Raw genomic sequence first — 12,655 nt, forward strand, 5'->3', positions numbered from 1 at the left:
AGGAAGGCTGTCATGGTTTGCAGAGGGATCTGCGTCAGCTGGAAAAATAGGCAGTGAAATAGCAGATGAAATTTAATGTGGACAAGTGTGAGGTTTTACACTTTGGTAGGCCCAACCATGGTAAGTCTTACACAGTGAACGGTCAGGCACTGAGGAGTGCGGTAGACCAAAGAGATGTGGAAATACAGGTCCATAAGTCTTTCAAAGCGGCATCACGGGTAGATAGAATTATACAGAAAGCTTTTGGCACATTGGCCTTCACAAATCAAAGTACTGAGTACAGGAGAAGGGATGTTATGTCGAAGTTGTACAAGACGTTGGTGTGGCCTAATTTGGAGTATTGTGTGCAGTTTTGGGTCACCTACCTATAGGAAAGATGTAAACAAGATTAAAAGTGTGCAGAGAAGATTTACAAAGGTATTGCTGGGACTGGTTTCAAGGGTACATTTAATGACAGAGAAAAGTATTCAATATACATCCTGAAATGCTTGTTCTTCGTGACCATCCACTAAAACAGAGGCGTGTCCCTAAAGAATGAATGACAGTTAAATGTTAAAACCCTGAAGTCTCCCCCAGCTCCCCTCCCTCTCGCATGCAAGCACCAATCTCCCCTACCCCTACCGGCAAAAAAAAGCATCGACACCAACCACCAAGCACTCAACCGAGAGCAAGGCAACGACAAAGACACAGTCTTGCAGTACCCCAAAGACTACATTGTTCACCCGGCATTTGACATACCACAGGCTCTCTCTCCCTAATAAGGGAGAAAGAGGTGTCTCCGTTTCACAGTGAGAGGGGAGACATAACAAACAACTTGCTGGTCTACGATCTTAAACGTCCATTGTGTTGCTTTTTCCAAGCTCTGTGCCCAAAGATCTCAGGTCTCTGGGCTCACAGCCTTAGATCTTCCATCTCCTTTGAAACACCGATCTTCTCCTTGGACTCCGACTTCCGCTCCCACCCCCCACCCCCTCCCCCGGTCCTCCAAAGGCAAGTGGATCTCTTAGGCCAAGCACTTGGCATGTCGAATAGCGGTCAGTTATGAAACCCTGTGAGTAGGTCCCCTTCCCGCAAAGAACCGTAGTCAGCATGTAACTCCAGGTCAGGATCTTCAAAAGAATACTGAAAGGGAAAAATATTAAAGATGGAAATAGAGCCATTTCCAAAGATGCAAGCAAAGGAGTCGCCGTTAGGCACCATTAATCCTTCTAAGTTCCACCTTCATGTAGGAGGACCTGAGTTATAAGGAAAGATTGAATAGATTAGGACAGTGTTCTTTAGAACATAGAAAATTGAGAGGAGATTTGATAGAAGTATACAAAATTATGAGGGATATAGATAGGATAAATGCAATCAAGCTTTTACCACTGAGGCTTGATGGGACTACAGCCAGAGGTCATGGGTTAATGGTGAAAGGTGAGAACTTTGGAGAAACTTCTTCATTAAAGATCATGAAAGTGTGGAACAAGCTGCCAACACAAGTGGAGCACGTAAGCTCGATTCCAATGTTTAACAGAAGTTTAGATAGGTATATGGAGAGTAGGGATATGGAAGGCTATGGTCCCAGCACAGGTCGATAGTATCTGCCAGTTTAAATGGTTTCAGCATGGACTGGGTGGTTCAAAGGGTCTGCTTCCGTGTTTATTTTTCTGTGCCTCTATGTCTCAGAATGATAATAAAAAGTACTAAGGCAGGAGGCACTAGATGGGGAGAGGATCTTGTAGGTGAAATGGGTGGGTAGTAGATGGATGAACTATGAGGGGGAGGATTATGAAAAAGAGTGGTGGGGCCGGTGGCTTGGGGATATGTGAAAGGAAATAAAAATGGGAGGACCAGGAGTGTATCAGGAGAGAGAGAGGGAGAGGAACACAGGAACTTGGGGTTATTGGAAATTCAATGTTCATACCATTTGATTGTAGACTATCTAGGCAGAATATGAGGTGTGGTACCTCTAGTTTGCCTTGGGCCTTACTGTGGCAGTGGAAAATGTTGGTTATTTAATATTTCAGTAATATTTGAGTCATATTACAAATATATTGTTCGATTAAACATTCTTGTTTGTTTATATTATGCATATATGTAAACGTATGTGACTGGCATACATCACCATGCCACTGTGTTTATTGCATGCCTCCCTAAGTCTAAAAACAAAGTTTACAGGCTTCTCTCAGGTTCCCTTGTTTTTCTTTTAATTAGTTTTAGGTTTTGAAGTTTCAAAGCATAGCAGTGGCAATGAGGAAGATTTAAATTAACCCATGATGACTACCTACCTGTTGAAGTGCAACCAGATGTTCAAGTTCAAAAACATTACAGCACAGTTTTATTCTTCACAACAAGAGAAAGATGTTCAAATTTTAAAAAGGTAGAAAACAACCAAGTTCACGTGTTCACAGTGAGGACCAGCTGATAATAATAAATGTTTTAAAATCAAGGAGAAATATCTGGCTAGAAGCTGCAGAAGGTTATAAATCTAGTCAGCTCCATCTTGGGCACTAGCCTACAAAATACCCAGCACATCTTCGGGGAGTGGTGTCTCAGAGATAATTAAGGACCTTCAGCACCCAGAGCATGCCCTTTTCTCACTGTTACTGTCAGGTAAGAGGTACAGAAACCTGAAGGCACACACTCAGCAGTACAGGAACAGCTTCTTCCCCTCTGCCATCTGATTCCTAAGTGGACATTAAATCTTTGGACACTCCCTCACTTTTTTTTATATGCAGTATTTCTGTTATTGCATATTTTTAAAACTCTATTCAATATATGTAATTGAATTACTTTTTAATGTATTATTATGTTTTATTTTATCTATTTTTTTCTCACTGCTAGATTATGTATTGCATTGAACTGCTACTGCTAAGTTAACAAATTTCATACCACATGCTGGTGATAATAAACCTGATTCTGATTATATTGCAAAGGTACATTCAATTACACAAGAGGTAACTAGATATTGTATACTGAGTGAATTGAGCAGTATTTTAAAGCAAATGAAATGACCAATGAAAAGCAAGTACCAGTTTTCCTAAGTGCATTAAGTGGAAAAATATACAATTTGCTTAGATCTTTGTGGGTAGTGTGTCAGCTGTCTGCAAACCATTCATGCCAATGTAGAGAGGCCGCAGCAGGAGCAATAAATCTTTATGTTCCTGTTGGGTTGAAAGGGAAGGTTAAAAATTTGAGAGAGCCATGGTTTTCAAGGGATATTGGAAACTTGGTTCAGAAAAAGAGAGAGATCTACAATAAATATAGGGAGCATAGAGCAAATGAGATGCTCGAAGAATATAAAAAATGTAAAAAGAATCTTAAGGAAATTAGAAAAGCTAAAAGAAGATATGAGGTTGCTTTTGCAAGTAAGGTGAAAATAAATCCAAAGGATTTCTACAGTTATATTAATAGCATAATATTAGGGGAGTAATGGTGGGCCTTCATTTCGATTGTCTCCACTGCCTACCTGGCTGTCCAGACCAAATGATAGTGTTTATGTATCTGAAATGGGAAGGGTGCTAGGATAAGGTTGTTGAGCAAGACAGGCAGCAAAGTAAGAGGAGTATGCTTTCACCATCTTATAAATCAGGAAAATTTGGACTGAGAGGAAACAGAGAGGCAAAGCAGGATCAGTAACGAGAACATAGTCACCTTCAGTCTCTCTACCACTCTCAGCCATTGCAGTTATTATGCTGGTGTTGTATTTTCTCCTGTCACTGCTTCTGCTACCATCTCACCCCATGGAAAACAGACAAAAGTGTTTCAGTAACTGTTGTGGATTGCACATCTGTGAGATGTGGGTGTGACTTTGAACAGCAAAGGTGCTTGGAGTTTGGTGAAAGGATTGAGCTGAGGCCAAAGGTAATAGTGGGATCTGTAATAATGTATTCAAGAATACATTCACTGAGCTTGACCATTTATATAAGGCTTGTGACTGTAACTAAGTTCTTAGGGCATGATTACATGGCCGAAGCATCATAAACACAGACCTGAGGTTGTATTTGAAGTAATTGGGGGTAATGGATGTCAAACAGGGCTGTAGACAGATAGTTTTCATTTATTTATTATTTTTTCTTTCATTTTGCATATTTATAGCAGTGGGTATGCCATGCAGAATAGTGGAAACCTCCTCTTGTGGGATTTGGGAAGGCAGGGAGATGACCAGTGTCCCTGACAATTACATCTGCAAGAAGAGCATCCATTTGCAGCTTCTAACAGACCCTGTTAAGGAGTTGGAGCTGGAACTGGATGAAATCCAGACCTTTCGGGAGATTGAAGCTGATGAGTTGATAGACAAGATATACAGGGAGGTAGTTATACCAAAGGTGCAGGACACAAGAAACTGAGTGACTGTCAGGTGGAGGAAAGGGGATAGTCAGACAGTACCCCTTGGAAATTGTTGGTAGTGGAGGGGGGGAGACCTAGCAGAGCAAAGCCTCAGTGGCCAGGTCTCTGACACTGGTTCTGACTCTGTGGCTCAAAATGGAAAGGGAAGAAGAGGCAAGTTGTGGTGATAAGGGATTCATTGGTTAGGGGAATAGAAAGGAGGTTCTGTGGACGAGAACGAGATTGTCAGATGGTTTGCTGCCTCCCAGGTGCCAGGGTCAGGGACATCTCAGATGAGGTTCACTGCATTCTTAAGTGGGAGGATGAGCAGCCAGAGGTCATGGTCCACATTGGTACAAATGATATGGGTAGGAGGGATGACGAGGTCCTGCAAAGTAAGTTCAGGGCTACTAAATCAAAGGACAGGACTTCCAGGATTGTGATCTCAGGACTGCTACTGGTGTCATGTGCTAGTGAGGCCAGAAATAGTGAGATCATACAGTTTAACCTGCGGCTAGTGAGATGGTGCAGGAGGGAGGACTTCAGAATTTTGGATTATTGGGCTCTCTTTCAGGGAAGCTGGAACCTGTAAAGAAGGGATACTTTGCGTCTGAGATGGAGGGGCACTAATATCCTAGTGGGAAGGATGCATGAGAGAGGTTAAACTAAGGTTGCAGGAGGATTGGAACCAGAGTGGAGACATTGTAGAAATGTTAAGCCTACATATAAAGTTGGAATTCAAAAGGTTGAGCATGGTGGGACTAATATTCTAAACTATGTATATGTCAATGCAAGGAGCATTGTAGGAAAGGCAGATGACTTTAGGGCACAGATCAGTGCATGGAATTCTGACATTGTAGCTATTATTGCGACTTGGTTGCAGGAGGAGCACGACTGGCTGCTTGATGTCCTGGGGTTTCATTGTTTCATGTATGATGCAGCGTGAGGGATTAAAGATGGAGGGTTGGCATTACTAGTTAGGAAACATGTCACGGCAGTGCTCAGTCAGGATGGACTGGAAAGCTTGTCCATGGAATTTAGAGGAGAAAATTTGAAGAAAGATCGCAGATGGTTGCTAGAGACATAATGTTGTGATTGAAATTCCCATACTGTAAAAGGGCTGGATGGAAAAGAGTTTATCACATGTGTTCAGTAAAGATTCCTTAATCAGCACATAGAATTCCAACGAGAGTGTGTAATACTTGATCTCCTATTAAGGAATGAGACATGGCATGCGACAGAAGTTTGTGTAGGGAAACTCTTTGTGCCTAGCGATCATAATGCCTTTAGTGTCAAGGTAATTAGGAAAAGGATGGATCTGGTCCTTGGGTTGATGTTCTAACTTGGATAAAGGCCAATTTTGATGGTATCAGAAAGGATCTGGCAAGTGTGGATTGGGAAAGGTTGTTTTTGGCAAAAATGTGCTTAGTAAGTTGGAGGCATTCAGAAGTAAAAGTTTGGGAGAACAGAGTTTGTATGATCCTGTCAGAATAAAAGACAAGAACAGCAAGTTCAATGAACCTTGGTTTGTGAGAGATATTGAGGCCCCGGTTAAGATAATGAAGGACATGCATAGCAGGTATAGGCAAATAGGATCAAATAAGATACTTAGAAATGTAAGAGAACACTTAAGTAAATCTGGGAGGGTTAAAAGAGGACATGAGGTTGCTCTGGCAGACAAGGTGAAGGAGAATCCTAAGGGCTTCTACAGGTATAAGAGCAAAAGGATAGCAAGGGACAAAATTGGTCTTCTGGAGGATCAGAGTGGTAACCAATATAGGGATCCGAAAGAGACAGGGATCTTTTGCGTCTGTATTTACTCAGGAGACGGACACTGATTCAAGAGAAGTCTAGCAAAGCAGCAGTGAGGTCATGGACACTATATAGATAACAGAGAAGGAAGGGCTGTCTGTCTTGAGACAAACTAGGGCGGGTAAATCCCCAGGGATTAACAGGGTGTTCCTTTGGACCCCGTGGAAGGCTAGTGTAGAAATTGCAGGGGGCCTAGCAGAGATATTTAAAATGCCCTTAACCATGGGTGAGATGCCAGAGAATTGGAGGATAGCTAATATTGTTCTCTTGATTAAGAAAGGCTCTAAGAATAAGCTAGGAAACTATAGGCCAATGAGCCTGACAGTGGTGGGAAGGTTATTGGAAGGTATTCTGAGGTACTGAATATATAAGTATTGGGATAGACAGGGACTGATTAGAGATAGTCAACGTCACTTTGTACATTGTAGTTCATGTCTAACCAATCTTATAGAGTTTTTTTCCAGGAAGTCACCAGAAAGCTGATAAAGGCAAAGCAATGGGTGTTGGCTACATGGACCTTACCAAGGCCTTTGATAAGATCCCGCATGGGATGTTGGTCAAAAAAGTACAGTTGTTTAGCATTCAAGATGAGATAGTAAAAGATTCGGCACCGGCTTTGTGGGAGAAGTGAGAAAGTGGTAGTAGATAGTTGCTTCTTTGACTGGAGGCCTGTGACTAGAGATGTGCCACAGGGATCAGTGCTGGGTCCGTTGTTGTTTGTCATCCATTTCAACGATCTGGATGATAATGTTGGTTAATTGGATCAACAAATTTGTAGGTGACACCAAGATTGGGTGTGTAGTGGAGAGCGAGGATGGCTATTAAAGCTTGCAGCTGGATCTGGACCAGCTGGAAATGAGTTGAAAAATGGTAGGTGGAATTTAATGCAGACAAGTATGAGGTGTTGCACTTTGGGAGGACCAACCAGTGTTGGTCTTACACAGTGAGCGGGAGGGCACTGAGTACTAGAATAGAAAGATCTGGGAATACAGATTCACAATTCCTTAAAAGTTAAATAGGGTCATAAAGAAAACTTCTGGCACAAGGGCATTCTTGTATTGAGTACATGAGTTGGGATGTTATGTTGAAATTGCATAAGATGTTGGTGAGGCCTAATTTAGATTACTGAGTACAGGTTTGGTCACGCACCTACAGGAAAGATGTCAATAAGATTGAAAGAATGCAGAAAAAAATTTACAAGGATATTGTCAAGACTTGAGTTATAGGGAAACATTGAATAGTTTAGGACTTTATTCCTTAGATTACAGGAGGATGAGCGGAGATTTGACAGAGGTATACAAAATTATGAGGGGTATAGATAGGGTAAATGCGAGCAGGCTTTTTCCACTGAGGTCACGTGTTGAGGGTGAATGGTGAAATATTTAAGGGAACCATGAGGAGGAACTTCATCACTCTGAGAGCAGTAAGAGTGAGGAACAAGCTACCAGCACAAGTGGTGGATGCGGGTTAAATTTCAACATCGGAGAGAAGTTTATGATGGGAGTGGTGTGGGGGGCTAAGGTCCAAGTGCAGGTCAGTGGGGATAGGCAGATTAATGGTTTGGCACAGACTAGACGGGCTGAAGGATCCGTTTCTGTACTGTGGTGCTCTATGACTTCATGACCTCTTACCCTTTACCTCATCTCCACTACAGTCTCTATTGCAGTTCCTGAAAATCTTGGAGCCTGTCCCCTCTTGGTCATTTTCATTTTGTAAAATGCCCTCCAGCATCAACTCCAGCCACAGTGCGCTTTCACTTTAAAAGAGGCAGGCAGTACTTGAAATATCGGCCTCTTTCAGTCAGTCAGGGGACAGGCACGCAAGGGAATGCTCCCCACTCGTTGGATTAAGACAGTGGAAATGGAAATCAAGCTGCTCAGTACAGTCCAAAACAAAGCCGCCCACCAGATTGGCATCCATCCACCATCCTAAACATTCCCTCCTCTGCTAGAGCACGGTGGTTGTGAAGTGCACCACCAATATAAATACCACAGTTACTCCCCCAGGCATGACCTGTACCACCATGGTGGAGAAGGACAGCTAACGATGGGAAGACTGATGCTGGTAGGATCCCTTCCAGGTTGCACACCATTCTGTGTTGTATACATGACAACAGCTCTGAATCCCAACAACACCATCAGAACATTTTCACCCAGAAAGACGAGCAGCTCACAGGGGGCTTGCCGTTACCTTGTCATGGGCATTTGGGATGGGTAATAAAAGCTGGCTGTAGTTCCTCCAGCAATTTGTGTGTGTTGTTCCGGCTCTACTGGTGATGCTTGGATCCTGAAAATAAATATATTAAGGAAAATAAAACAGCAAGGTTAGCATGAAGGTTAAGAAGTTTAAAGATTGGCTTCATTGTCACATTTACTTCTCAACATCGACACATGCATCGAAATGGATTGTTTACGCCAAGTTAAACCAGCTGGGAGCAGCCTGCCAGTGTTGCCATGCTCCAGGTGCCAGCATGGCATTCCCACAACTTACCAGCTCTAACACCAACCCTCTATCTTTGGAATGTGGAGGAAACCCACGTGGTCACAGGGAAAACGGACAGCAGTGGGAATTGAACCCCAACAAGTGGCTGTACCGTGCCACTATTAGGTGAATGATGTGACTACTACAATTGGCTGACAGTGTGCTGCCTGACCAGGAATGGGTTAATCATACATTATTTCATACACCATTTTGGAGCTACTGAGTCTCCTAAATCCACTAAATAAGCAGAACACACATTTGGCAGAGTGTTTATTCCATATCTTCGCTTTAGAATGAACACCACTTTTCAGTTTCTCTTGACATCTTTCATTCATCACCACAACTATAATGTGTGTTTCTATAATGGCTTTCTGTAAGGATATCCCCCAAGGTTCTACATAGGAATATTATTCAACAAAGCCTTGACACCAAGCCATAGAAAGTTGCAAACGCTCAGGAAGCTGAAGGTTCAGACTAAGGTAGGTTTAAAGGAGCATCTTAGTACTTTAAGGTGGACATTCCAGAGCTCAGAGCCTACAGCTAATAATAAATAGACCAGATTTGATGGGGGGGGGCAGCGATCTGGAAAACTTGTTGGAGAACACAGAGGTAGAGCAGGTGATACACGAGGGACTTGAAAACAGAGATTATCTGAAAACTCGAGCTGAAACTTAGAACAGCAGCACAGGTATTACAGAGGGAATAAAACATTCATATAAATATTTTTAAAAATCCAAGTTTAAAACCTGGTGGCAAGTAGACTGGAGATGGGCAGCAATGAAGCTTTGGGTCGGGGTGACTAAAAAATACTGAACATACTCTAGGGCAATGAGCACGCTGCTCAGGAGAGAGCATAAAAAACAAAATGTACTTTAGACATCGGACTTTTCAAGCTTAAAATCACTGTAGAGCCAGGTGAGAAAAACTTCAGCTTCAATTCTCAACATGCGGACTTTATATCAGAAAGCAGTTGGAAGAGAGTTCTGACATCCTTGTCTTTAACATTCCAGCATCATGGATCGAGAGGTCGCATTGATGACAGAAATGGATAAAGTCAAAAAGGAAGCTAGTAAGTAAAATAATGACTTTCCTTTGTCACGGCTGGTTGGGAGAAAAAACTTGAAAATTTGCGTCAGGGTTCTGTTTTTCTCAATACTTGTTTTATTAACTACACACTTGAGGTTGTAGATCCTGGAATGTGGAACAAAAGAAAACTGCTGTGAGAACGCTGTGGTTTGGGCAACATGCTCCTTGTTCTGTTATCAGTCATTCAGCTCTTTGAGCATTCATAAGAAGGAATGTCTTGTTCATGTATGAAAGCTGTTGCAACTTCAGGTCACCCCTGGTAATCCTCTATCAATGAGGTACTATTGAAGCAGTGGCTCAGATGTCATATAGGAAATAAACTGCACCCTATAAGTGGCCATTCTTTGAGATTTAGTATCGGCTGTATATCCACAATTCTTGCAGCAGATGAGTCATCTTCTGTCTGGTAAATGAATTGTTCAACTTTCAGACTGTACTGTTGTTTGGATATAACACTGTTTAATTCTGAGAGCAGAAAGGGAATCGCTTATGGTGCAGGGTCTCTTCCCATTATGTTGCCAATTCCTTCCTCCCCATGGATACTGCCGGATCTGCGGATTTCTTCCAACAGGGTCCTTTGTGTGCAGTCTCATTTCTCCAACTCCTAAAATATTGGCTGAACTAGATTTTTAAAAAAACAGAGAATTTTACACACTGGTCAGCAATGTGTTTTTTTAGCATTTCTTTTAGATAGTCTTCAGATTGAATTCGCTTAAATGAGTTCTTGTCCACAAATCTGGTCAAAATTGCAGTGTTTCCACCAGAAATAACTTTGAAACTGTAGTTATTTTCTTTTATAAGTATTTACATGTTTAAACATTCTTAACTTATTAAAAAAAATGAAGTCACAACAAATGGGAATTGTCAATGATTCAATCCTGTCCTCTCAAGTAATTTTCACTTCAATATGTGTAATAGGAAAGCTAATATTTCATGCGTCCACAATTTTTTAAAATATATCAATTGCCATATGAAATCACTTGGAGAAATACTCATTACTGAAGGACAAGCAACATGATTTGTTCTTGGAATATCAAATTTGATTGAGTTCCTGGATTAAGTAATCAAGGAACTTTTGAAAGAGGAGCTGACTGCTGTATGATCACAGAGCAGACACAATGGGCTGAATGGCCTAATTCTACCTCTGTGTCTTATTTCTTACAGTAGCTATACAGACTCATTAGTCCCTTTATTGGGTTAGGAGGTGCCTACTGAAGTGGCCAATGAGTGCTTTTCTGAATATTCATGGTCTGCTGCTGTAGCCCACCCACTTCAAAGTATGATGTATTATGCACTCAAAGATGCTCTTCTGCCCACCACAGTAGGAATGCATGGTTATTTGAGTTACTGGCACCTTCCCGTCAGCTTGAACCAGTCTGGCCCTTTCACTCTGATCTCTCACTAGCAAGGAGATTTCACCCACAGAACTGCCGCTCACTGGATGTTTTGTTTCTGTTTCTCACGCCATTCTCTGTAAACTCCGGAGACTATTGTGCACGAAAATTCCAGAAGATCAGACGTTTCTGAGATACTCAAACCACATGAGTTGCTGCCACATGACTGGCTGATTACATATATGTATTAACAAGCAGGAGTCTGGGTGTACCTAATAAAATGACCATTGAGTGAAAATCTTTCCAAAGGACTCTTGATAAGGTCTTCAGATACTTATTCAAATTTTAGGAACATATGGCAAGACATTTGGTAACTCAGGTACAAAATTGGTGAAGTGTTGGAAAGCAAAGAGTAGACATGAATGGATGTATTTAGCAGGGTTGCCCAGTGAGGTTGAGATAAGGCATCTGGTGACTAATAAATGACCTGGACCTGGTTCAAGAAGTATAGTGTTGACATTTATGGATGAAGTAAGAACCTAACATTATGATACATTGACCAGGGTAGTACTGATTTTAGGGGAGCTCAATTCAACGTGAAGTATCAAGTTTATATTTTACCTCATTTTGGGAAGTTTAAAATAGAGGAGGAGGGTGGTCTAAATGATATTGTTTTGACATCGGTACATCTTCACAAATCTTGACAGGATGATTAAGAAAATGTATTGGATACTTTGGCTTATAAATAGGAGACTGAATATAAACATGAACTTCTATAAATCTTTGTTTAGACCTCGGTTAACCTGTGTGTGAATCTCACTTTAGGGAATAAAAGAAGTTTTATCAGGACAGTAGGTACAAGTGAGACTTGCAGAGGAAGGTCTGGGGAAGCTGGTTAAGGGAAAACATAGGAGAGGTGTTAAAAACTAGGTGTTTGTGAAAGGGGTCATATGAGAAACCACCTCCTCTGGCAAGTGAGCCAGTAACCAGCAGTCATGGTCTTCAAGCAAGAGGAAGAAAAGTTTCGCCATATGAATGGACTGTTGAATCAGGGACACACTCGATGTAAAAGAACTACAGAATTCGAATCCTTGGGAGCTTTTAAAGCAATTGGACACATACTTGAATAAGAAAGCTTTCAGAACTAGGGGAAAAACGGAGGTGAGTGCTTGGGCTGGACGTCCTTATCATAGGGTTAGGATAGAGTGATGGGTTGAATTGAACTTGCTTTGCTCTAAGATTCAATGACCCTGATCCTTGGCCAACAATGGAAAATGCACAGAAAGGCAGAGTATTTATTAAATTATGATAGATTGGGAAATGCTGATTTTTCAAAGAGACATACTTGTCTTTGTTCACTAATCACTGAAAGCTTACATGCAGGTACAGAAAGCAAAGGACAGGCAAATACATGTTTCCTTTGATTGTGAGAGAATTTGAGTACAGGAGTAAGAATGCCTCATAGTAATTTTTCAGGGCCTGGTGAGATTGGACCTGAAGAACTGAGCACAGTTTTGGTTTCCTGTTACTTGCAACAGAGGTTCTGTTAACAGATATTCCCCACACAGGAAAGATGTATCAACCAGGGTGTAATCTTTTGAGATGAGAAGAATGAAAACTAATTTCATTGA

The 12,655-nt window shown here is 41.6% G+C and overlaps 1 protein-coding gene across 5 annotated transcripts in view; it reads left to right on the forward strand.

The window, feature by feature from the left end:
• LOC132392716 (SPATS2-like protein) overlaps window positions 1–12,655 on the forward strand; it is a 219,685-nt gene that overhangs the window by 190,949 nt on the left and 16,081 nt on the right. For all 5 annotated transcript variants that reach the window (XM_059966992.1, XM_059966994.1, XM_059966993.1 and 2 more), the window contains one exon: window positions 9,615–9,673. In XM_059966992.1, coding sequence (XP_059822975.1) covers window positions 9,615–9,673 — 59 coding nt within the window. The remainder of the gene's footprint in view (window positions 1–9,614; window positions 9,674–12,655) is intronic.

This window comes from Hypanus sabinus, chromosome 4, assembly GCF_030144855.1.
Source record: "Hypanus sabinus isolate sHypSab1 chromosome 4, sHypSab1.hap1, whole genome shotgun sequence".
Taxonomy (NCBI): domain Eukaryota; kingdom Metazoa; phylum Chordata; class Chondrichthyes; order Myliobatiformes; family Dasyatidae; genus Hypanus; species Hypanus sabinus.